Here is a 22,181-nt window from a genome sequence, read left to right as displayed (position 1 = left end):
CAGCTTTTAACATCATTAGAGAGCTACAGACGTGAAATAACACCCCTATAGTCAGCTTGACACGACTATCATTCTTTGTTGACGACACATTGCTCGGCTCTTATGCTGCAGGGACTCGAGAGCAGCTAGCAAGCTAGTTAAATTCACCACTTCCACACGGAATCGGAGGAGAATCTTTTGTCACTTAATAATGCCGGACTTCATGCAGTGTTAAGGTTATATAATGTAAGGTAAAGTCAATGTTTTGTGTCATTACTGCCGCCTAGTGACCAGAATACTACAATATCACTTGTATGTATTTTGTTTTGTTTTGACTAATAATACAATTTTGTCTGCCATGACGGCCGAGTGGTGAGCACGCAGGCCTCACAGCTAGGAGACCGGAGTTCAATTCCGCTGTGTGGAGTTTGCATGTTCTTCCCGTGGGTTTTCTCCGGGTACTCCGGTTTCCTCCCACATTCCAAAAACATGCTAGGTTAATTGGCGACTCCAAATTGTCCATAGGTATGAATGTGAGTGTGAATGGTTGTTTGTCTATATGTGCACATGTAGTCCGGTACTCTGGTCCGGACCCAAAATTAACTCCAAGATACTTGGTGTCCACCTCAGAGAGTTCACACTTTTTTTTCATGTGCAGGGCTGCACGGTGCTCTAGTGGTTAGCGCGCAGACCTCACGGCTCAGAGACCAGGGTTCAATTCCACCCTCGGCCATCTCTGTGTGGAGTTTGCATGTTCTCCCCGTGCATGCGTGGGTTTTCTCCGGGTACTCCGGTTTCCTCCCACATTCCAAAAACATGCTAGGTTAATTAGCGACTCCAAATTGTCCATAGGTATGAATGTGAGTGTGAATGGTTGTTTGTTTATATGTGCCCTGTGATTGGCTGGCCACCAGTCCAGGGTGTACCCCGGCTCTCGCTTGAAGACAGCTGGGATAGGCTCCAGCACCCCGGCAACCCTTGTGAGGATAAGCGCTAGAAAATGAATGAATGAATGAATGGATCATGGGACTTTATGCAGTGTTAAGGTAATATAATGTAAGGTAAGGTCAATTACTGCCACCTAGTGACCAGAATACTACAAATCACTTGCATTATGTTTTGTTTTGACTTATAATAGATTTTAGTCTGCCATGACACAGCAATAATTTATTATATATTTTTTCTGTAAAAACACAATAGAGCAATAATCCAACTGCAATATTGCTTACCCTGGCTTCATGAAGACGCGCCCAAAGTGGATCTGAGCATGAAGATCGATGTCCAGAACCTGCTTCAGGTAGTCCTGGTTAGACACGGTAAATACAAAGTGTGGTTAACCCTGAATGATATACAATACAATACAATAAGCAATGGCGATGTCAGACGTTACCTTCTCTCCCATGGACACGCCCCCCGAGGTGATGATGACATCAGCCCGACTGATCCCCTCATGGAGAGCCGAGAGCAGGTCATCGGGGCTGCACATACGGTTATGATGCATTAAAGCAAAAATAGCTGAAGGATGAAGAGCACCGCTGAGACAACATGACTGAGTTCTTGTGAAGCATTAGCTCGGTCGTTGCTAATTGCTAATGTTTTCATTTACCATCCAGTCAAAAAGTGAAGTCATGTTGTTTTGGGCTAGTCTCAACTACAACAAGAAATGATACAATCATTAAGAATGGTCCCATCCCGGCCCAATTGACTGGACTGGACATCAGCGGGAAAGAAATTTTATTTTATTATTATTTTATTTTTTTTATTTAAATTAAAAAAAAATGGTTTTATGGTTTAATTTCATTTGAACATGCATCAGATTACAATTGAATGCATCACATAATCAGTTCACAGTTCCACATGTCCAAAAGGAGTAGGAAGAAGCAAAGCTTATTAAATCCTACCCCTCCATCTGGTACTTTTACAATCAGTAACTGTTACATTTGTTCACTTCCTGCTTTCCTAATATAGTTTAAGTTTTTTTTTTATAAATGCATACATTTTTTATCATTATTTAGATTTTTTATATTACCATTTTATATTATAAAATTATTGTTTATTACATTAACATTATAACATTATTTTTTATATTATTATTTTATTTTTTTACATTTTATTTTATTTTTGTAACGTCAAAGGAGTAAAGAAAATCTTTTTATTATTATATTTTTTTTATAGTTTTGAATGCATCCCATAATCAGTTCCCAGTTCCACATGTCCAAAAGGAGTAGGAAGAAGCAAAGCTTATTAAATCCTACCCCTCCATCTGGTACTTTTACAATCACTAACTGTTAAATTAGATTAGAAAGGCAAGATGTGAACAAATGTAAGTTTAGTTTATTTTTTTAATTACATTTTTTTTTTTTTTAATTTTTTTTAATTTAATTTTTTTAATGTTTTTATTTCATTTGAACATGCAAATCTGGTACTTTTACAATCAGTAACTGTTACATTTGTTCACTTCCTGCTTTCCTGATATAGTTTATTTTTTTTGTTTTTTTTTATAAATTAAATTAAATTTTATACATTATTTTGATATTTTATTTTATTTTATATTATAAAATAATTATTATAAAATCTATAAAAAATTATTATATTATTTTTTTAAACTATTATTTTTTTAATTTTTTTATGTTTAATTTTATTTTATTTTTGTCACGTACCGAAGTACTCGGTGATATGAGCATCCAATGCCATAATGGGTACCATAGTAAGTGTCAATATAGTGATATATATATGATATATATAGCACATCATGACTGGTTCAAGACTCTTCATCCTTGTATTTAGCAAACATCAACTGCTTGTATTGTTTCTTGAATTGGCTCATCGTTGTGCATTGTTTGATTTCCTTACTCAATCCATTCCATAGTTTGATTCCACATACTGAAATGCTATGTGGAGCAGAAAAAGAGGAGCAGACTCGTCTTACTTGTCTCCAACAATGCCCAGGTTGATAGTTGGGTATCCATGTTCCTGGATGGTGGCCAGCAGAGTGGAGCGGTTGGAGTCTCTGATCTTGCCAGGGTGGAGGTCATCCTCCGGATTCAGCAGCTTTTCAATGAAATCAAGTCAGTGTATTTATAGCAACAATATAAACAAGGTCAAATCCGGAACAAGTGTAAGTGTGTTTGCATGCACACACACACACACACACACACACACACACATATACACACACCTCATTACCAGTGGACATCACAGCCACCACTGGGAACTTGTGCACGCTGACGTCAGTCACTCCCACCGTGGCCAGCAGACCAATCTCTGACGGGCCCATGTGTGTTCCTTTGGCTAACACGCACTCCCCCCGCCTGATGTCATGACCTATTGGCCTGAACAGACAATTTACACGTGGTGACCATTTCTCAAGCACTTTGTGGTTTGAAATTTGTAGTAAAAAATGAATTAATATTCGGAAAATGTGCTTAATAAGCGTTTTCAAGCATGAAGACGATACAATGAAATAAAACACACATACAGTTTAAAGGACGGTGATGAACTACAGTCTAAACTGGCCACAAGGTGTCAGTAGTTACTATTACTGCAGGTTTCAGGGGCTGCACGGTGGAGTGAGTGGTTAGCACGCAGGCCTCGCAGCTAGGAGACCCCCAGTTCAATTCCCATATCGGCAATCTCTGTGTGGAGTTTGCATGTGTGGGGTTTTGTCCGGGTACTCCGGTTTCCTCCCACATTCCAAAAACATGCTAGGTTAATTAGCCACTCCAAATTGTCCATAGGTATGAATGTGAGTGTGAATGGTTGTTTGCCTATATGTGCCCTGTGATTGGCTGGGGATTAGTCGCCCGAAGACAGCTGGGATAGGCTCCAGCACCCCCCGCGACCCTCGTGAGGATAAGCGGTCATGTTGCCAGTTTGTATGTTTAAAGTTGAAATACTTAGAAAGCAACTGGCGGGCCGGATTCAATCGCTTGATGGGCCGCATGTGGCCCCCGGCCCGGAGTTTGCCCAACCCTGATTTAGAGTCACCTCAAATTAGTATAGGTAGTAAAAAAATTGAGGGGCTGCACGACGGGCGAGTGGTTAGCACGCAGGCCTCACAGCCAGGAGACCCGAGTTCAATTCCACCCTGGGCCATCTCTGTGTGGAGTTTGCATGTTCTCGACATGCATGCCCACATTCCAAAAACATGCTAGGTTAATTAGCGACTCCAAATTGTCCATAGGTATGAATGTGAGTGTGAATGGTTGTTTGTCTATATGTGCCCTGTGAAGACAGCTGGGATAGGCTCCAGCACCCCCGCAAGCCTCGTGAGGATAAGTGCTAGAATATGAATGAATGATCAGGCCCAATAACATCAACAATCATTATCTTCATAAATCATAATAATAATCAACTCTGAACTCCTGCCGGTGGAATATAGGGGTGTTATTCTATTTCTAGAGGGCTCTAATAATATTAAAAACCATATGTGCAAAGTTGTGAACAGGTTTTCTGTGGTCCAACAAAGGATTTCGACCATCTGGTAATTTGACGAGCATGCAGTTTTTCATGTTTTTTGTTTTTACCTGATGTCCTGCCCAGGTCGAGCCTGAACCATAATCCTCACTTCTAACTCTTCTGTGCCCTGAAACACATCAGATTTAAATGACAAGGTCACCCCCCCCCCTCAAACAAATTGCGGTGTGCTTACATCTTCAGACTCCCGCAGTAGTTCTGTATCTTCCACTTGGACGACAGCATCAGCACCACAAGGGATGGGAGCGCCGGTGGTCACTCGCATCACTTGGCCTGGCATCACTGTGTGGGTGGGCTGCAGAGACACACACTCAATATTAGAGACGTCGTCACAAATCATCTGGTTAAGGTCATAAGAGTTCATTCATTCATTCATTTTCTACCGCTTATTATTCCAACAGTAAAATATGGTGGTGGTAGTGTGATGGTCTGGGACTGTTTTGCTGCATCAGGACCTGGAAGACTCACTGTGATAAATGGAACTATGAATTATTGTTAAACTGTTCACAAATATGGGCTGCACGGTGGCCGAGTGATCTCCCCGTGCATGCGTGGGTTTTCTCCGGGTACTCCGGTTTCCTCCCACATTCCAAAAACATGCTAGGTTAATTAGCCACTCCAAATTGTCCATAGGTATGAATGTGAGTGTGAATGGTTGTTTGTCTATATGTGCCCTGTGATTGGCTGGCCACCAGTCCAGGGTGTACCCCGCCTCTCGCCCAAAGAAGACAGCTGGTGACGACCCTCGTGAGGATAAGCGGTAGAAAATGAATGAACATTATTCCAACAGTAAAATATGGTGGTGGTAGTGTGATGGTCTGGGCCTCTTTTGCTGCATCAGGGCCTGGAAGACTCACTGTGATAAATGGAACCATGAATTATTGTTAAATTGCACGGTGGATGAGTGGTCTCCCCGTGCATGCGTGGGTTTTCTCCGGGTACTCCGGTTTCCTCCCACATTCCAAAAAAAACATGCTAGGTTAATTAGCGACTCCAAATTGTCCATAGGTATGAATGTGAGTGTGAATGGTTGTTTGTCTATATGTGCCCTGTGATTGCCTGGCCACCAGTCCAGGGTGTACCCCGCCTCTCGCCCCAAGAAGACAGCTGATGACGACCCTCGTGAGGATAAGCGGTAGAAAATGAATGAACATTATTCCAACAGTAAAATATGGTGGTGGTAGTGTGATGGTCTGGGACTGTTTCGCTGCATCAGGACCTGGAAGACTCACTGTGATAAATGGAACCATGAATTATTGTTAAATTGCACGGTGGATGAGTGATCTCCCCGTGCATGCGTGGGTTTTCTCCGGGTACTCCGGTTTCCTCCCACATTCCAAAAACATGCTAGGTTAATTAGCGACTCCAAATTGTCCATAGGTATGAATGTGAGTGTGAATGGTTGTTTGTCTATATTGTGCCCTGTGATTGGCTGGCCACCAGTCCAGGGTGTACCCCGCCTCTCGTTCGAAGACAGCTGGGATAGGCTCCAGCACCCCCAGCGACCCTCGTGAGGATAAGCGGTAGAAAATGAATGAATGAATGAGTTCTGTATGCTGCACGGTGGAAAGTGGTTAGCGTGCAGACCTCACAGCTAGGAGACCAGGGTTCAATTCCACCCTCTGCCATCTCTGTGTGGGTTTTCTCCGGTTTCCTCCCACATTCCAAAAACATGCTAGGTTAATTGAGTGTGAGTGTGAATGGTTGTTTGTCTATATGTGCCCTGTGATTGGCTGGTGACCAGTCCAGGGTGTATGAATGAATGTATGTATTTTTTTCTTCACGATGACCTAGCCTGCCTACATGATGAATGTAGAAGGGCTAACCTGCTGTCCAGCCTGTGATTCTCCCATGATGAAGCGATCTCCGGGGCCATCAGCAGCTACAGGACAATAATACATAGTCAATGTAATTATATATTTATATTAATACAGATTTCCAGTGTAAAATCAGGAGAAAAAAAAACAATTTAAATAAATCATTCAGCGCTCCGAATTAACATTTTTAAAATTATTTTAGTAATTTTTAAGGACATTATTTAATTCATGAATTGACATTTCTGCTTTCTTCACACACACAAAAAAAAGATACTTGATGTTCACTTGAGTGGGATTCGGTTAGCGTTCACACTTTGCTCGTCCTGGCAGAGCAAATAGACTATTGGTCGTTTGAACCAAACCAAACATGACAAGTGTGAAGGCACCCCTTGGTACATGGCGGCGCATCACAAAAGCCGCGTGCACCCTTCACATTTGTACAAATAACTTATGTTAGAATTATAAATTATGTATAGTTAAATTAATTAATATTTTTAACTATAAATTAATTAAAAAATATATTTTTAACTATAAATTTATTTATTTTTAATTTTATTATTTTATTATTTTATTTAATTAATCAATTAATTTTTATTATTTATTTTATTTTAAGATTTTATTTAATTAATCAATTAATTTTTATTATTTAATTTATTTTATGATTTTATGATTTTATGATTTTATGATTTTATGATTTTATGATTTTATGATTTTATGATTTTATGATTTTATGATTTTATTTTTATTAATGCGTACATTTTTATTATTAAATTTATTTTATTATTTTATTAATTAATTAAATTAATTGATTAATTTTTAGTTATGAATTAATACAAATCAATAAATTTAACAATAGCTTTTCATGGGAAAACAACCGTGTGAAACACTGTAGTCAGTGTAGAAATGTGCGGTCCTCTCAAAATATTAAACATGTTAATTCAAGATTTAATCACGATTAATCACATTTTGACCACGGTTAACCCAAAATTAATCACAATTAATCACAAATAAAAAGAAGTCTGTATTTATCATAAGTAAGGATGTGAATCTCTTTTCCTACGCAATATTTACCTTCGCTCTTCTCCTCCTCTGCTTTTTAACCGTATAATGTATTCACTCCGCTTCGCCCATCACTCCATACGCACCATTAAAAGGCATTTTGAGGGCATTGTGTGGGGAACTGACCATGCACTCCATTTTGCCGTACTTTTACCGTGAGTGTGCAGGCACTTATGCACTCAAAAGGCTAAGTCGCTACCATAAGTGTGCAAATTGAGACGCGACCTTGTGAAGCAACCTTGTGAAGCTCTGACCACAAGCGTGTATATTTATGAGTATACTGTACGTATACTTAGTATATTTGCCACGGCCTACCTCGTACAGCATAGCCATCTTTAACAGAGGCTGGAAATGGAGGAAGGTTGTCTTTGGCATAGATGTCCTGAGCGAGCACTCGACCCAAACCATCTAGGAGACAACAGCGTGAGAATCGTATCCAAATTTGAAATCGGACAACAAGACAAACACGGCAAGTGGGGGGAAAAGATCTAAAGCAGGGGTGCTCACACTTTTTCAGCATGCGAGCTACTTTTAAAATGACCGAGTCAAAATGATCTACCCACTACAAAAATGCAAAACATCTATTTATTTTCAAATGTATTGAGGATTATTTGTACGTACAATGTATGTTGATGTACCTTACATAACCAAATGAGCCAATATTGCAAAACACACATAATTAACTATTAACATTTTTTGTAATTACCTGAGTTTACTTTGATGACTTGCACTGAATTGAACCAGCCAGGGATGCATAGTCCGGACAGTAGCTGCTGATAGCCAGCCTCAAGCACACTTCCAGATGTTTATCAGTCATGGATAATATCCGTATCATAATATCCGTATAATATTCCATATCCGTTTGAAAGTGATATGTTTTTTGCCTTTTTACTTGGTCCAGCTCCTTCACTCATTTTAGTGACCATAAACTTTAGCGAGGGCTTAAAATCTGACGCAATTCGCCGACTAGCTTAGCACTTTGCATCGTTGTTTACGCATGAGCGGTGACCTAAAGGTCAAAATTCAGTTGTCATCTGAATGGTTGTCCTGTATGTCAATCAAGTAACGGCATTGATGCTGGGATGATATTTTTGTAATGTCACGCCGCGATCGACCAGCGATCGACCAGTACCACCTCCGCGATCGACCGGTAGATCGCGATCGACTTAATGAGCACCCCTGATCTAAAGCATCAATACGAATGTGCGTATGATGATGGAAGTACAGATCATATTCTGCACTGACCTCTGTAGTTAATGACCTCGATTCCTAGAATGGGAGTCATCTCCAGAACAGTGATGAAGGCTTTGTCCATTGATGTCAATGGAAACGGGGACATGCGATGGCGGCGCGCCACTTTGCTGATGTCCACCGCACTGTGGCCTGAGCATGTGCACGTGCGCGCACACACACACACACACACACACGGAATACAAGTTACACTTTGCAACACGTTGGTTTGGGAAAGGCTAAACTGCAGTGATGACTTACTGGCTCGGAGAATGTTCTCATTGCTGCCACATCGGGACTGGACCTGGGGGGGGGGGGGACATGGGTTTAACTCTTTATTCATCGTTTTAGTCACATTTAGCCAACTGTTGGATTTTATGCACGATAAGCCGTTTATGTCAAGGTCCGTCAGTTGGAAACGTTAACTGTTGACAAGTGAATGCGTGTCCGTACCTTGGGTGTCGGGCACGATGCAGTGGAAAGGCGGGAGGTCGCCTGTGTGGCCCGTGGTGACTCAGAAGGGGTGGAGCTCAAAGAGGCAGAATCTCGAGGAAGCACCTGAACACCTCGAGAAATGATCGAGTCCGGAATCTGCAGGTTAAGAGAGAATAGACATTAGCATCATCCATGGTCATTCATTCATTCATTTTCTACCGCTTTTTCCTCACGAGGGTCGCGGGGGCTGCTGGAGCCTATCCCAGCTGTCTTCTTGGGGCGAGAGGCGGGGTACACCCTGGACTGGTGGCCAGCCAATCACAGGGCACATATAGACAAACAACCATTCACACTCACATTCATACCTATGGACAATTTGGAGTCGCTAATTAACCTAGCATGTTTTTGGAATGTGGGAGAAAAACAGAATACCCGGAGAAAACCCACGCATGCACGGGGAGAACATGCAAACTCCACACAGAGATGGCCGAGGGTGGAATTGAACTCGGGTCTCCTAGCTGTGAGACCTGCATGCTAACCACTCGTCCGTCGTGCAGCCCCTCAATTTTTTCTTTTTTTACTATCTATACTTAATTTGAGGTGACTCTAAATCAGGGGTGGGTAAACTCCGGGGCGGGGGCCACATGCGGCCCATCAAGCGTTTGAATCCGGCCTGCCAGTTGCTTACTGAGTATTTCAACTTTAAACATACAAACTGGCAACATGACTTGCAAGTCAGATGTCGTACTCGGTAAAAAAAAAACAACAACAACAAAACTGTAAAAATAAATTACCGTATTTTCTGGACTATAAGTCGCACAAGGCCAAAAATGCATAATTAGGTAGAAAAAAACATACGTAAGTCGCACTGGAGTATAAGTCGCACAAGGCCAAAAATGCATAATTAGGTAGAAAAAAAACATACATAAGTCGCACTGGAGTATAAGTCGCACAAGGCCAAAAATAAATAATTAGGTAGAAAAAAAACATACATAAGTCGCACTGGAGTATAAGTCGCACAAGGCCAAAAATAAATAATTAGGTAGAAAAAAAACATACATAAGTCGCACTGGAGTATAAGTCGCACAAGGCCAAAAATAAATAATTAGGTAGAAAAAAAACCATACAAAAGTCGCACAGGAGTATAAGTCGCACAAGGCCAAAAATGCATCATTATGTAGAAAAAAAAACATACATAAGTCGCACTGGAGTATAAGTCGCACAGGGCCAAAAATGCATAATTAGGTAGAAAAAAACATACATAAATCGCTCTGGAGTATAAGTCGCAGGAACAGCCAACCTATGAAAAAAAGTGCCACTTATAGTCCGGAAAATACGATACATAGTTACAGATAAAATTACACAAATAATACAAGGAAAATTATAAGCATAAAATAGCATGTTAACAATTTTGTTAACTTGAGTCAAAATATTTGCCCACTGGTCTAAATCAATGAAAATATGAATTGATGGGTTCTGACATGAGAGGAAGGGGGCATGCAGTGGTCTCACCTGTTGTTCATGGCTACAGGAGCAGGTGAAATGAGTGGGAGGGGCAGGCGTGTTGCCGGGCAGATAGGGACCCCCTTTAGCCATGACCACAGCATGGCTTGTCTGATGGACCACAAAAAACATGCAAGCGAGAGACACACGAGACTTATGTGGCTAAAAGATGGAATGGATGAATGACATGAAAGTCCGAAACTCCGGTGGGATTGCTCCGGTGTTCCTTGTTGGTATCCTTAACCCTTAGATGCACGAGTGACTGGACCCTACACTCTTCCATAAGGGGGTCAAAAATCACCCATACTAGAATCAATGCCTTTTTATGACAATTTTGCCATTTTGGTTAGGAATAATCACTTGTATGATATTTAGTATTATATTTAGGACCACACAAGAATCATTTCATGTTAGAAACATCTTCATTTTTCACTTTTTTACATCTTTGAAAAAGAAAATGACCCCGTACAACAATAGAAAATGGGAGGATCCATTGTGTGTTGCATAAAGGTAAGTTAAAAATGTGAACGGCATGATATCAAAAACATGTTTTTTGAGGAATACCTGGAATATGAAATGATAAAAATTTTCATTATGAAGATATTTCAAAAAAACAACCTGACCGGGTCATTTTTGACCCACTTATGGAAGGTTGGGGTAGTAACACAAACACTAAAATTTCTTAAAATGGATAAAAATAAGTTAAAATATGAATGACATGACATCAAAAACATGTTTTTTGAGGAATACCTGGAATATGAAATGATAAATATGAAGATATTTCAAGAAAACAACCTGACCGGGTCATTTTTAACCCACTTATGGAAGGTTGGGGTAGTAGTGTTGCCCTGTACCAGTGACATGAGCAATAATAATAAAGTTTAATCTAATTTAATCTAATTTAATCTCATTCGAACCAACAGCCCGACTCTACACTGCAATGATTCGATTCCCCAGGTTTGACAAAGGTTCCGCTTTTGTTACCTTTGCGGCAATAGCAGCCGCGGTGATGTGGGAAGAACCATGCTGGTGATGGTGATGATGGTGATGGTGCGCATGTCGACCTCTCCGCCGCTCTTCCTCGTCGTTGTCCTCCTCTTCACACTGGGTGCCACGCTCCATGGTGTGCGAGTGGGCGTGCGTGTTGGTGTGCGCGTTGGCCAGCAGGGAGGACGGAGAGGGTAGCTGCTCGAGTGCGGCGTGGACGGATTTGACCCTGACCGTGGCCTCGCGGAGCAGATCGATGGCGTGGGGCAGCGCCGGAAGGATGAACTGAAAACACTCCTGAAGGAAACAGCGGAAATGTTACATTTAATGAAGTTGCGTAAATTTTAAAAAGGTGCGGGAGAAAAAAGTGGAGTCAACTTCACCTGAGATCCTTTCTTGCTTCCTGGCAGGTTGATGATGAGAGTTTTACCACGGATACCGCACACGGGCCTGAGATCAAAACGTTACAATGAGCACACATGAGGTGGAATCGAACTACGTTGCAGTACAGCAGGCGGAGAATTGGCATTGAAATGGTCACCTGGAGAGCATGCCAAGTGGTGTGACGTTAAGGGATCCCATCAGCATGGCCAAAGCCATGCCTGGAGCCTCTCTCTCGATCACCTCTCTGGTCGCCTACATCACAAAACGGGGCTAAATCAGGGGTCTCAAACACAACGCATTTATTAAAAACAGAAAAATATACAAACTTTTTTAGTGCTTTGGTTCCCATATTCTACAATAAAACATTCCACTGTTCTCAAATATCTTAATTTTTATTTTTCTGCACAAAATAAGATGAAAAATAAACAAATCAAGAATAAAGAAAATCAATCAATCAGTAATAAATAAATATAATAATAATAATAATAATAATAATAATAAAAATTTAAGAAACCACATATAGTTGGTGGGTAGACAAATGATTTTTTTCAGATTAAAATGAACAAAGCATTATTAGAGCCCTGTAGACATGACAAAACACGACTATAGTCACATTTATACTCTTTTTTTTATTTACAACATATTGCGCAACTGCAGGGTCTTGAGACACATGCTAACTCGCAAACTACAGTTAGCTAGCGACCTAAACGGTAGCCTTCAAGTTATTTCCTTTCAACTTAAAAAAGCCAAAAACTTACCACTTCCACACGGATTATTAAATAGCCATTGTTTTCAGGATGTGCTGTGGCCCAATAAAAAGTGGTCTGTGGACTATTAAAGTGGAATTCCACAAGTCTCACATGTGGATCACATGTCTTGTTTTATGATGATACACTCATTTTAACAGAGAAATCATTTCTGTTTGGCTGAGTGTGTGGTCTTAAGAACATTTTACGGGGACCCTATTATATATGAAATTATATGATTTTTTTTTTAATAAAAAAAAATCTATAAAAAAAATACTAAAAAATATCAAATTACTTAGGGGGACTTAAGAAAATTTTAGGGGAGCCCTATTATATGAAATTTGTCAGAGATTTTTTGTAAAAAAAAAATCAATACAAAATAAAACAATAAAAAGTATCAAATTGATTTAGGGGGACTTAAGAACATTTTAGGGGGGCCCTATTATATGAAATCTGTCAGATTTTTTAAATTTAAAAAATCAATAAAAAAATTTAAAAAATTATAAAAAATATAAAATTATTTAGGGGGCCCTATTATATGAAATTTGTCAAAAATTTATTTTGGGAAAAACATAAATCTATTAGGAAATCAATAAAAAAAATTAAATTATTTAGGGGGTATTAAGAAAATTTTAGGGGGGCCCTATTATATGAAATTTGTCTGATATTTTTGGTAAAAAAATTGAAATAAAGAAATTTTAAAAATCAATAAAAAATATCAAATTATTTAGGGGGTGTTAAGAACATTTTAGGGGGGATCCTATTATATGACATTTGTCAGAGATTTTTTTGTAAAAATAAAACAATCATTTTTTTAAAAATCAATAAAAAATATCAAATTATTTAGGGGGGCTTACGAACATTTTAGGGGGACCTATTATATGAAGTTTGTCAGATATTTTTTGTAAAAATAAAAAAATCAATAAGAAAAATTAAAACTCAATAAAAAATATCAAATTATTTAGGGGGTGTTAAGAACATTTTAGGGGGGTCCTATTATATGAAATTTATCGGAGATTTTTTTGTAAAAATAAAAAAATCAATTTTAAAAATTAAAAGTCAATTAAAAAATATGAAATTATTTAGGGGGGGCTTAAGAACATTTTAGGGGGGACCTATTATATGAAATTTGTCAGAGATTTCATTTGTAAAATAAATGACTAAATAAATAAAAATCAATAAAAATATCAAAATTATTTAGGGGGACTTAAGAACATTCCAGGGGGGCTTCCTAATGATACCACTTTTATTTTCAAGATCGACACAAACCAGAAGATGGATTTGACTGCGAAACCATGAGAAATATCCGACTGACGTCCCGGCAAAAGACACCTAAACGGTTCCAGCGGTTAGCAAAGATCATTGCCATCACATGCCAAACGCGTGTACCTCTGGTGTAACATCTCTGGGTGCGAATCCAGTTCCTCCAGTTGTGAGAATGAGATTAAGCTCCTGTTCATCACACCACTCCAAAAGAGTGTCCTGTACACACAAAAACACACAAAACGAATGGCGACGCCGTGCGTACACGCGGACACGAAGCCAAGTCAGATACCTTGATTTCATCGATCTCATCCGGAACTATTTTATAGGCCGTGATGACTCCGCCTAACCTGCAGGCGGTGATGGAGAGCGTAAATGTAAACGATGCTGAATGTAAACATGTATGCTGCTACCACAGTACGTGCGTGGAGACTTACAGTGATGGATCGTGGACCAGGTCCTTCAAATTGACGCCGCTTCTGTCCTCAGCCAAGTTCTTGTAACAACTGTCACTGACTGAGGAGGACATTTTAGACAAGGGCAAAGCGAAGTTAGTCAGAGCGGGAAAACCACACAAAGTATGTGTGCAATTTACGGGGAATAGAAGGACAGTTTGAAGACCATTACGTTGTTTGGGTAACCCAGGTAGACAGGATGTATTATAGCGTAGCCACAAATCTGACAATCCAGCTACTACATGTATATTTATCACACAAGTCATCATGGGGTAGGTAGGGTATGTATGGATACCGTGCTCATTGATTGATATCGATATCGGATGATTTTCAAGTCTGAAATATCGGTATCTTATTGGAAGTGAAAAAGTTGGGACACCCCTAAATTATTTTTAGTTGACGAGTCATTTGACTATTTATATTCCATTTTTCCTTTATTATTATTATTATTATTATTAGACATCGTTTTCTGCATTTATTCATTCATTTTCTAAAAAAAACATCAATAAAAGATATCAAATTATTTAGGGGGTCTTAAGAACATTTTAGGGGGCCCTATTATATGAAATTTGTCAGAGATTTTTTGGTAAAAAATCAATAAAAATATCTAATTATTTAGGGGGGCACTATTATATGAAATTTGTCAGAGATGTTTTTGTAAAAAAAAATCAATAAAAAATATCAAATTATTTAGGGGGGCTTAAGAACATTTTGGGGGGACACTATTATATGAAATTTGTCAGAGATGTTTTTGTAAAAAAAAATCAATAAAAAATATCAAATTATTTAGGGGGGGCTTAAGAACATTTTAGAGGGGGGCCCTATTATATGAAATTTGTCAGATTTTTTGGGTAAAAAAATCAATTAAAAATATTAAATTATTTAGGGGGTCTTAAGAACATTTTAGGGGGGTCCTATTATATGAAATTTGTCAGAGATTTTTTTTTGGTAAAAAAAATCAATAAAAAATATCAAATTATTTAGGGGGGCTTAAGAACATTTTAGGGGGGCCCTATTATATGAAATTTGTCAGAGATTTTTTTGGTAAAAAAAAAATCAATAAAAAATTATCAACTCAATAATCAAATTATTTAGGGGGGCTTAAGAACATTATAATTATTTGACATTGTTTTCTGCATTCATTGATTTTCTACCGCTTATCTTCACGAAGGTCGCGGAGGTGCTGGAGTCTATCCCAGCTGTCTTGGGGCGAGAGGCGGGGTACACCCTGGACTGGTGGCCAGCCAATCACAGGGCACATATAGACAAACAACCATTCACACTCACATTCATACCTATGGACAATTTGGAGTGGCTAATTAACCTAGCATGTTTTTGGAATGTGGGAGGAAACCGGAGTACCCAGAGAAAACCCACACATGCACGGGTAGAACATGCAAACTCCAAACAGAGATGGCCAAGGGTGGAATTGAACCTTGGTCTCCTAGCCGTGAGGTCTGCGCGCTAACCACTCATCCTCCATGCAGGCCATATTTGCATGTTCACAATAATTCATGGTTCCATTTATCACAGTGAGTCTTCCAGGTCCTGATGCAGCAAAACAGTCCCAGACCATCACACTACCACCACCATATTTTACTGTTGGAATCATGTTCATTCATTTTCTACCGCTTATCCTCACGAGGGTCGTCACCAGCTGTCTTCGGGCAAGAGGACTGGTGGCCAGCCAATCACAGGGCACATATAGACAAACAACCATTCACACTCACATTCATACCTATGGACAATTTGGAGTGGCTAATTAACCTAGCATGTTTTTGGAATGTGGGAGGAAACCGGAGTACCCGGAGAAAACCCACGCATGCACGAGGAGAACATGCAAACTCCACACACACATGGCAGAGGGTGGAATTGAACCCTGGTCTCCAAGCCGTGAGGTCTGCACGCTAACCACTAGTCCACCGTGCAGCCCTGCACATGATAAAAAGTGTGAACTCTCTGAGGTGCACACCAAGTATCTTTGAGTTAATTTTGGGTCCGGACCAGAGTACCGGACTACATGTGTGCGCCTTAAACGAAGTGGACGGTGAGCAGGGTTTTGCATCCTAAAGGCAACCCCTTAAAATCCCTACTTGGGCTTTCTTCGTCAGCTGCTGGCTTGCATCCTCTTTGAGCATTTTTCTCACGTTTCCTCCTGCCTCGGAAGGCAGCAGGCCTACTGGTGACTGGTCCAGATCTTCCTCTTCACGACTTTAAGGAAAACGTCAGCTAAGCAAATTAGTGGAGCTGGTAGACAACCTGCAGAAGAGAATGAATTGGACGCGCCTCGCCTAAATAAATGCATTATGATTTAAAAGATTTAAATTTATGTACTAAATGTGACACAGGCAGGCAAGGCAGGGCCGTCGGAATGTATGTCGGACGAACAGGTGTAGTGGGAACCACCAAATACACCCGCAAAGGCAGGCAACGAATCTGCAAAAATACATGAATTATGCAGCTCATGTAGACGATCGTTATTACACGGCTAGAAATTATACCACATAGCAGCGTCAAGGTAGCCATTAAAAAACACATTCACAGGAAATTCAGCCTTCGACGTCAAAATAAAAGCACGTTATTACATTTTCAGCTCAACTCAACAACTAGCTTGTGCGGGGAATAGCCTCTCATTTCGAAAGGGATTTTACCACACGTCCGCTTTCCCTCTGCGGCTTTACGCTAGTTAAAATAAACCTGTATGCTATATGTATGTAAAATGCTACCGAATAACACATAAATGTTTAATAAAGACAATTAAACACCCGCACGGAACAGCACCGCCGTCGTTTCAAAGCCTCTCCCCACATCTGTCCGACCTGTCAGGCGGCTACTAGCAGCAGCTAGCGTTAGTCCCAATGACAGTCAACTGCACCGGTTATCACGCTGGCTAACCACGGCTAGCTCTTGTAGCTCGGATCGTGACACCGACAAACGACACAAGATTGTAAAAAAAAAATCATCCGCATTTCATCGCCTTTCACTTTCTTACCTGTGAGGATCCCCACTCGGGTCTGATGGTCGTGGTTGGTGAGCACCATCCCGTCCGTCGCCATGTTTACAACCCCTGTCTGCACTGTGACAGCATATATATATATATATATATATATATATATATATATATATATATATATATATATATATATATATATTTAGATTTATATATGTATATATTTATATAAATAAATAAATATATATATATATATATATATATATATAGAGAGAGAAATACATATATATATTTATAAATATATACATATATATATACTAGTATATATATAGAAACAATGCTAGCTACCGCGCCGCCTCTGAAGCACGATTGCCGGTGTTGTGTTTATGTGTCAAGCTTGCCTTCATGCGTGTTTTTTTATGTCAAATACAGATCAACTGCGACACTATAAAACACAGGTTGTGTCACTCACCTGTCATTTAAAATAAAAACACACAAAGTACTCGAAAAGTTAGCTGTTTGTCAGCGGTGGGCGATACTGCAAATTCTTGTATCTATCCGATACCAACTTAATACAGGATGTTAGCTTTGCTGGTACAGATGATACTTTTATTTTGAAATGTTATGTTTTTTTTTTTAATATGAATTTGTTATTTGTGTTCATAATCAAATTTAAACACAGAATATAGATTTACTAGTAAATATGACAGCATAAGACAGTGTAATGTGACAATGTTATAACTTATTTTATTTATTTTATTTTTTTTATTCCATACAGTCATTTGTGTTGATGTTATGGTACAGTCTGGTGCCTTTGTGCAGATGGCCATGGGTTTGAATCCCAGACCCAACACCCAGCCATTAGGAATGTCCGGTGTGGGCATAAAACCGAAGGCAACCCCTGATGGGAAAAAGTCGAAAGGCAAACACAAATAAAAGTTACAAAGTTACAAATAAAATCAGAAATAAAATGTAGAAAACATATTCACAACTTTCTAATCATGTTTTATTTTAGCATTATTAGAGCACTCTAGACATGAAATAACATTTTTACACTCATATTACTCATATAGTCGATATAATAAAAGAAAATAAGACATAATATAGACTCACACATGTTAGCATTTGAATTTTTTGTTGTTTGTTTTTTACTTCCGGTTTTCTGTAGTACTTTTTATGTCATCATTGTGTCATCAGCGTAACATAATGTAATTTTATTGACACATGACTCGTGGAGAATATTAAATATACTAAATACTAAATATATTTGCATTCTAGTTCATGACTGCCCTCTATAGCCCGCACACAGAACAGCAGCTTGGTACAACACTATCGTACGCCATATAAATGATATGCTAATTCAACTATAGCGTCATCACGTGACTTATAGGACAACAAATAACCAGTTTTCTTGCTGGAATGTTGGCAACAGGGCGCCATTTTACTTGACTCCGCCCACCCCAAATGTGCACGTGAGTGTGTATCGTATGTTTCTCGTATACTTTCGTTGTGACCCTGAGCTAGCGACCTGCTATCGCATCATATACGTAACATAAAATCATAAAATCCATCAAATAGAAACAGAAATGTACTTCAAAGAGTACTATACTTGTTCTCTGTAAAGGCAACCGATTGATATGTTCGTCACAGTCTATTCAAGTGAAATTTAAATACAGGATAAGTATTTACCCACCTGCCTTCACACTTCCTGGAACTGCGCATGCGCGAACTGTGTGGACTGTTATCGTCATAGCAACCGGAGTCGCCGATCAACATGGTGGTGAGTGCCTTATCCAAAATACCTGTTTTCCTAATATGTCCATTTATGATAGTACTTTCAAGAAAAAATATTGTGTATTAAGTATAATAACATACAACTTGCTCTTATAAGTGTTTTATTCATGTTTACAGGGAAAAGCAACAACATTAAAGGAAGCACTGGCCAAATGGGTATGTGGTACGCAAGCATACTGTAGCATACTACATCCTGTACTGCATACTGTACTGCGTTTGTATATCTGTATCTGTATCCAGGAGGAGAAAACCGGGGAGAAGTGCGGTGAGGCCACGGTTGTAAAGCTATATAATCAAATCCCCCCTCTGGAAAAGCTGGATAACACCCTCAGCAAAATACCCAAATGCGAGTGAGTCATTTCACTGAATCGTTTGAAACATTGTTGCAGATATTAATCACACACTTTTCATAGATAGAAATTGGCATAATGTGGTTATTGGTGAACACGGCTGCCTCATATCCAGAAGATTCTAGGTTCCAATCTGGGTTTAGACCATGAAAGAAAGTAGGAACTCAAGTACGATTCCTTATGTCTGAATTGAATATTTGTAGTTAGACCATAGAAAACCTGTTTACAACCTTCAAAATATGGCTTTTAACATTATTAGAGCCTTCTGGATATGATATAGCACCCCTATTTGTCCGTAGCTCATTTAATAGCAAATAAATGCTATGTAGTATTGTATGTATTACTCACTGCCTGGTGTCTATACTGTATCATCGACAGAAAGCTGTGTCTGTCCACCAACTGCATTGATAAAATAACCAATCTGGGTGACCTGAGTAAGTACTTTATACACACATGTGCGCCTAAACACATTTTACACTTAATAATATGGTAATGGTAATGGTTTTACTTCATTTGAACATGCATCAGATTACAATTGAGTGCATCCCATAATCAGTTCCCAGTTCCACATGTCCAAAAGGAGTAGGAAGAAGCAAAGCTTATTAAATCCTACCCCTCCATCTGGTACTTTTACAATCAGTAACTGTTACATTTGTTCACTTCCTGCTTTCCATAATACAGTTTAGTTTTTTTTTTTAAATAATGTATCTCGTACCAAAGTACTCGGTGATATGAGCATCCAATGACATAATGGGTACCATAGTAAGTGTCAATATAGTGATATATATATGATATATATATATAAATATATACCCTAATATAAATGAAATTTTTAATTTTTAATTTTTAATTTTTAATTTTTAATTTTTAATTTTTAATTTTTAATTTTTAATTTTTAATTTTTAATTTTTAATTTTTAATTTTTAATTTTTAATTTTTAATTTTTAATTTTTTTTTGTCCTTTCAGAAAACCTGAAGATTTTGTCATTAGGAAGAAATAACATCAAGGCCTTCACTGGTCTGGTGAGTACATACACAAAAGTGCCAAAAATACCAAAAATGCTTAAGTTGGTTGCGTTTATGGATCATGTAGGATCCGGTAGGGGACACATTGGAAGAATTGTGGATCTCTTACAACCTGATCGAGAAGATGAAGGGAGTTCACATTTTGAAAAAACTCCGTGTTCTCTACATGTCCAACAACCTGGTGAAAGATTGGGGTAAGCAAGAGTCGTTAGTTCATAATGTTTGTTCATAAGATATTATTGATTAATTGATAATAGTAGCTTTTTTTTGCACAGACGCTCATAACATAGAATGTAAAAATGGTTGTTTTTCTGCAGGAGAGTTTTCAAAGCTGGCTGATCTGCCGTGCCTTGTAGACCTGGTGTTTGTAGGAAATCCTCTAGAAGAGAAACACACGCCTGATGGATCATGGATGGATGAAGCTTCGAGAAGGTTGCCCAATCTGAGAAAACTGGATGGTAAGAATTTCAGCACCACTAATGTCCTCATACAGTATATTACACAGACCTATAAAAATGAGTAAAAAAAATAGATGTCAGGTGTGCACGGTGCATGCATGCATACCCGACTCAAACCCAGGTCCCAACCCGAATCTTCTGGTCTTTCCAGGGATCCCTGTCATCAAACAAGGAGGGGATGATGATGAAGACGGCTGAGTGGCTTCACGACTTTGTTGTCACCATCTTTGTTGACATTTTTCATTCTATCCCTTTGGTTATTCCATGCAACCAGTTGCTGGAATTCTGCTACCATCCTAAACAGCCGATGTGAAAATGTGATATTTAAGCGAAATGAAACATCTGACAATGCTTGACACAAGTCATTTCTTAACCTTTCTTACAAAATTTCATCCAAAAGTAAGTGATAATGTTGTCTATATCTACAAGATCTATGTGGATTATATTGGTTATTGTGAAAAATAACTCAATAAAAGCAAAAACGACACTTCTCACATCTCATTATTCATGCAAAATGTTCTAATACCCTGGAGACATTTTCTTTGTAAACATAACACAACACACTGAAACCCGAAAAGTACTGATCTCATCACACTAATATTCACCATATTTACCATATTTTTTAAGTTTTACACACATTCACATTATTTTTTGTTAAATATCATAGTTAAGTTATAATAGGGATGAGTGGTTAGCACGCAGGCCACACAGCTAGGAGACCCGAGTTTGATTCCACCCTCAGACATCTCTGTGTGGAGTTTGCACGTGCTCTAATTTTTGGTGTGGTTATTACTACAATGTCTATATATCAGTGGCGTCATTAGGCCTATTTTAGGGGGACTTCAGCCCCCTAAAATGTTCTTAAGGCCCCCCCCCTAAATAATTAGATTTTTTTAATTGATTTTTTTGCAAAAAAAAAATCTCTGACAAATTTCATATACTAGGGCAAAAGCAGACTAATAAGCAAGCAAATAAGCAGGCTAATACTAGCCTGCTACTACTACTATTATTGTAGTAGTAGTAGTAATAATTATTATTTAATTACTAAATTAAATAAATAATAATAATTTATGTAAAAAATTATATAAAAAAATAAATAAAAAATAAATTATTAAACTATTTAATAATTAAATTTTAAATTAATTTTGCAGTACCGTTGCCTAACTGAGAAGGGGCGTAGATGACGTTTCACAAAATGTCCAGCAGGGTGCAGTAATACGCCGCCTAGTATCCATTAGGCACAATATGAAAACAGAAGAAGAGGGCATC

The 22,181-nt window shown here is 38.7% G+C and overlaps 2 protein-coding genes across 5 annotated transcripts in view; one reads left to right on the top strand and one right to left on the bottom strand.

The window, feature by feature from the left end:
- The window catches only part of LOC131140266 (gephyrin-like), a 29,423-nt gene extending 12,017 nt beyond the window's left edge, over positions 1–17,406 (bottom strand). Inside the window, exons 1-19 of one of the 4 annotated variants that reach the window (XM_058090530.1) lie at positions 17,327–17,406; positions 14,317–14,395; positions 14,172–14,229; positions 14,006–14,098; positions 12,028–12,122; positions 11,870–11,936; positions 11,484–11,783; positions 10,509–10,610; positions 9,015–9,152; positions 8,823–8,865; positions 8,577–8,714; positions 7,647–7,739; positions 6,282–6,337; positions 4,631–4,750; positions 4,506–4,564; positions 3,158–3,311; positions 2,909–3,030; positions 1,370–1,457; positions 1,209–1,282 (exon numbers count right to left, since the gene is read on the bottom strand). In XM_058090530.1, coding sequence (XP_057946513.1) covers positions 1,209–1,282; positions 1,370–1,457; positions 2,909–3,030; positions 3,158–3,311; positions 4,506–4,564; positions 4,631–4,750; positions 6,282–6,337; positions 7,647–7,739; positions 8,577–8,714; positions 8,823–8,865; positions 9,015–9,152; positions 10,509–10,610; positions 11,484–11,783; positions 11,870–11,936; positions 12,028–12,122; positions 14,006–14,098; positions 14,172–14,229; positions 14,317–14,395; positions 17,327–17,390 — 1,943 coding nt within the window. In that variant the 5' untranslated portion in view covers positions 17,391–17,406. Of the gene's footprint in view, positions 1–1,208; positions 1,283–1,369; positions 1,458–2,908; positions 3,031–3,157; positions 3,312–4,505; positions 4,565–4,630; positions 4,751–6,281; positions 6,338–7,646; positions 7,740–8,576; positions 8,715–8,822; positions 8,866–9,014; positions 9,153–10,508; positions 10,611–11,483; positions 11,784–11,869; positions 11,937–12,027; positions 12,123–14,005; positions 14,099–14,171; positions 14,230–14,316; positions 14,957–17,326 lie in introns of those variants that run through there. The other 3 variants (XM_058090531.1, XM_058090528.1, XM_058090529.1) reach the window with 3 other exon arrangements.
- LOC131140268 (dynein axonemal light chain 1-like) lies at positions 17,260–21,298 on the top strand. The gene is made up of 9 exons (XM_058090532.1): positions 17,260–17,364; positions 18,961–19,064; positions 19,196–19,234; positions 19,319–19,428; positions 19,807–19,862; positions 20,396–20,451; positions 20,522–20,648; positions 20,772–20,912; positions 21,064–21,298. The coding sequence occupies exons 2-9, from the start codon at positions 19,059–19,061 to the stop codon at positions 21,108–21,110; spliced, it is 582 nt and encodes a 193-aa protein (XP_057946515.1). The 5' UTR covers positions 17,260–17,364; positions 18,961–19,058; the 3' UTR covers positions 21,111–21,298.
- The last annotated feature ends 883 nt before the right edge of the window (positions 21,299–22,181 follow it).

Source organism: Doryrhamphus excisus, chromosome 13 (assembly GCF_030265055.1).
Source record: "Doryrhamphus excisus isolate RoL2022-K1 chromosome 13, RoL_Dexc_1.0, whole genome shotgun sequence".
Classification (NCBI taxonomy): domain Eukaryota; kingdom Metazoa; phylum Chordata; class Actinopteri; order Syngnathiformes; family Syngnathidae; genus Doryrhamphus; species Doryrhamphus excisus.
Note: the sequence above shows the minus strand (reverse complement) of the source record. Positions and strands in the feature narration are given on the sequence as shown.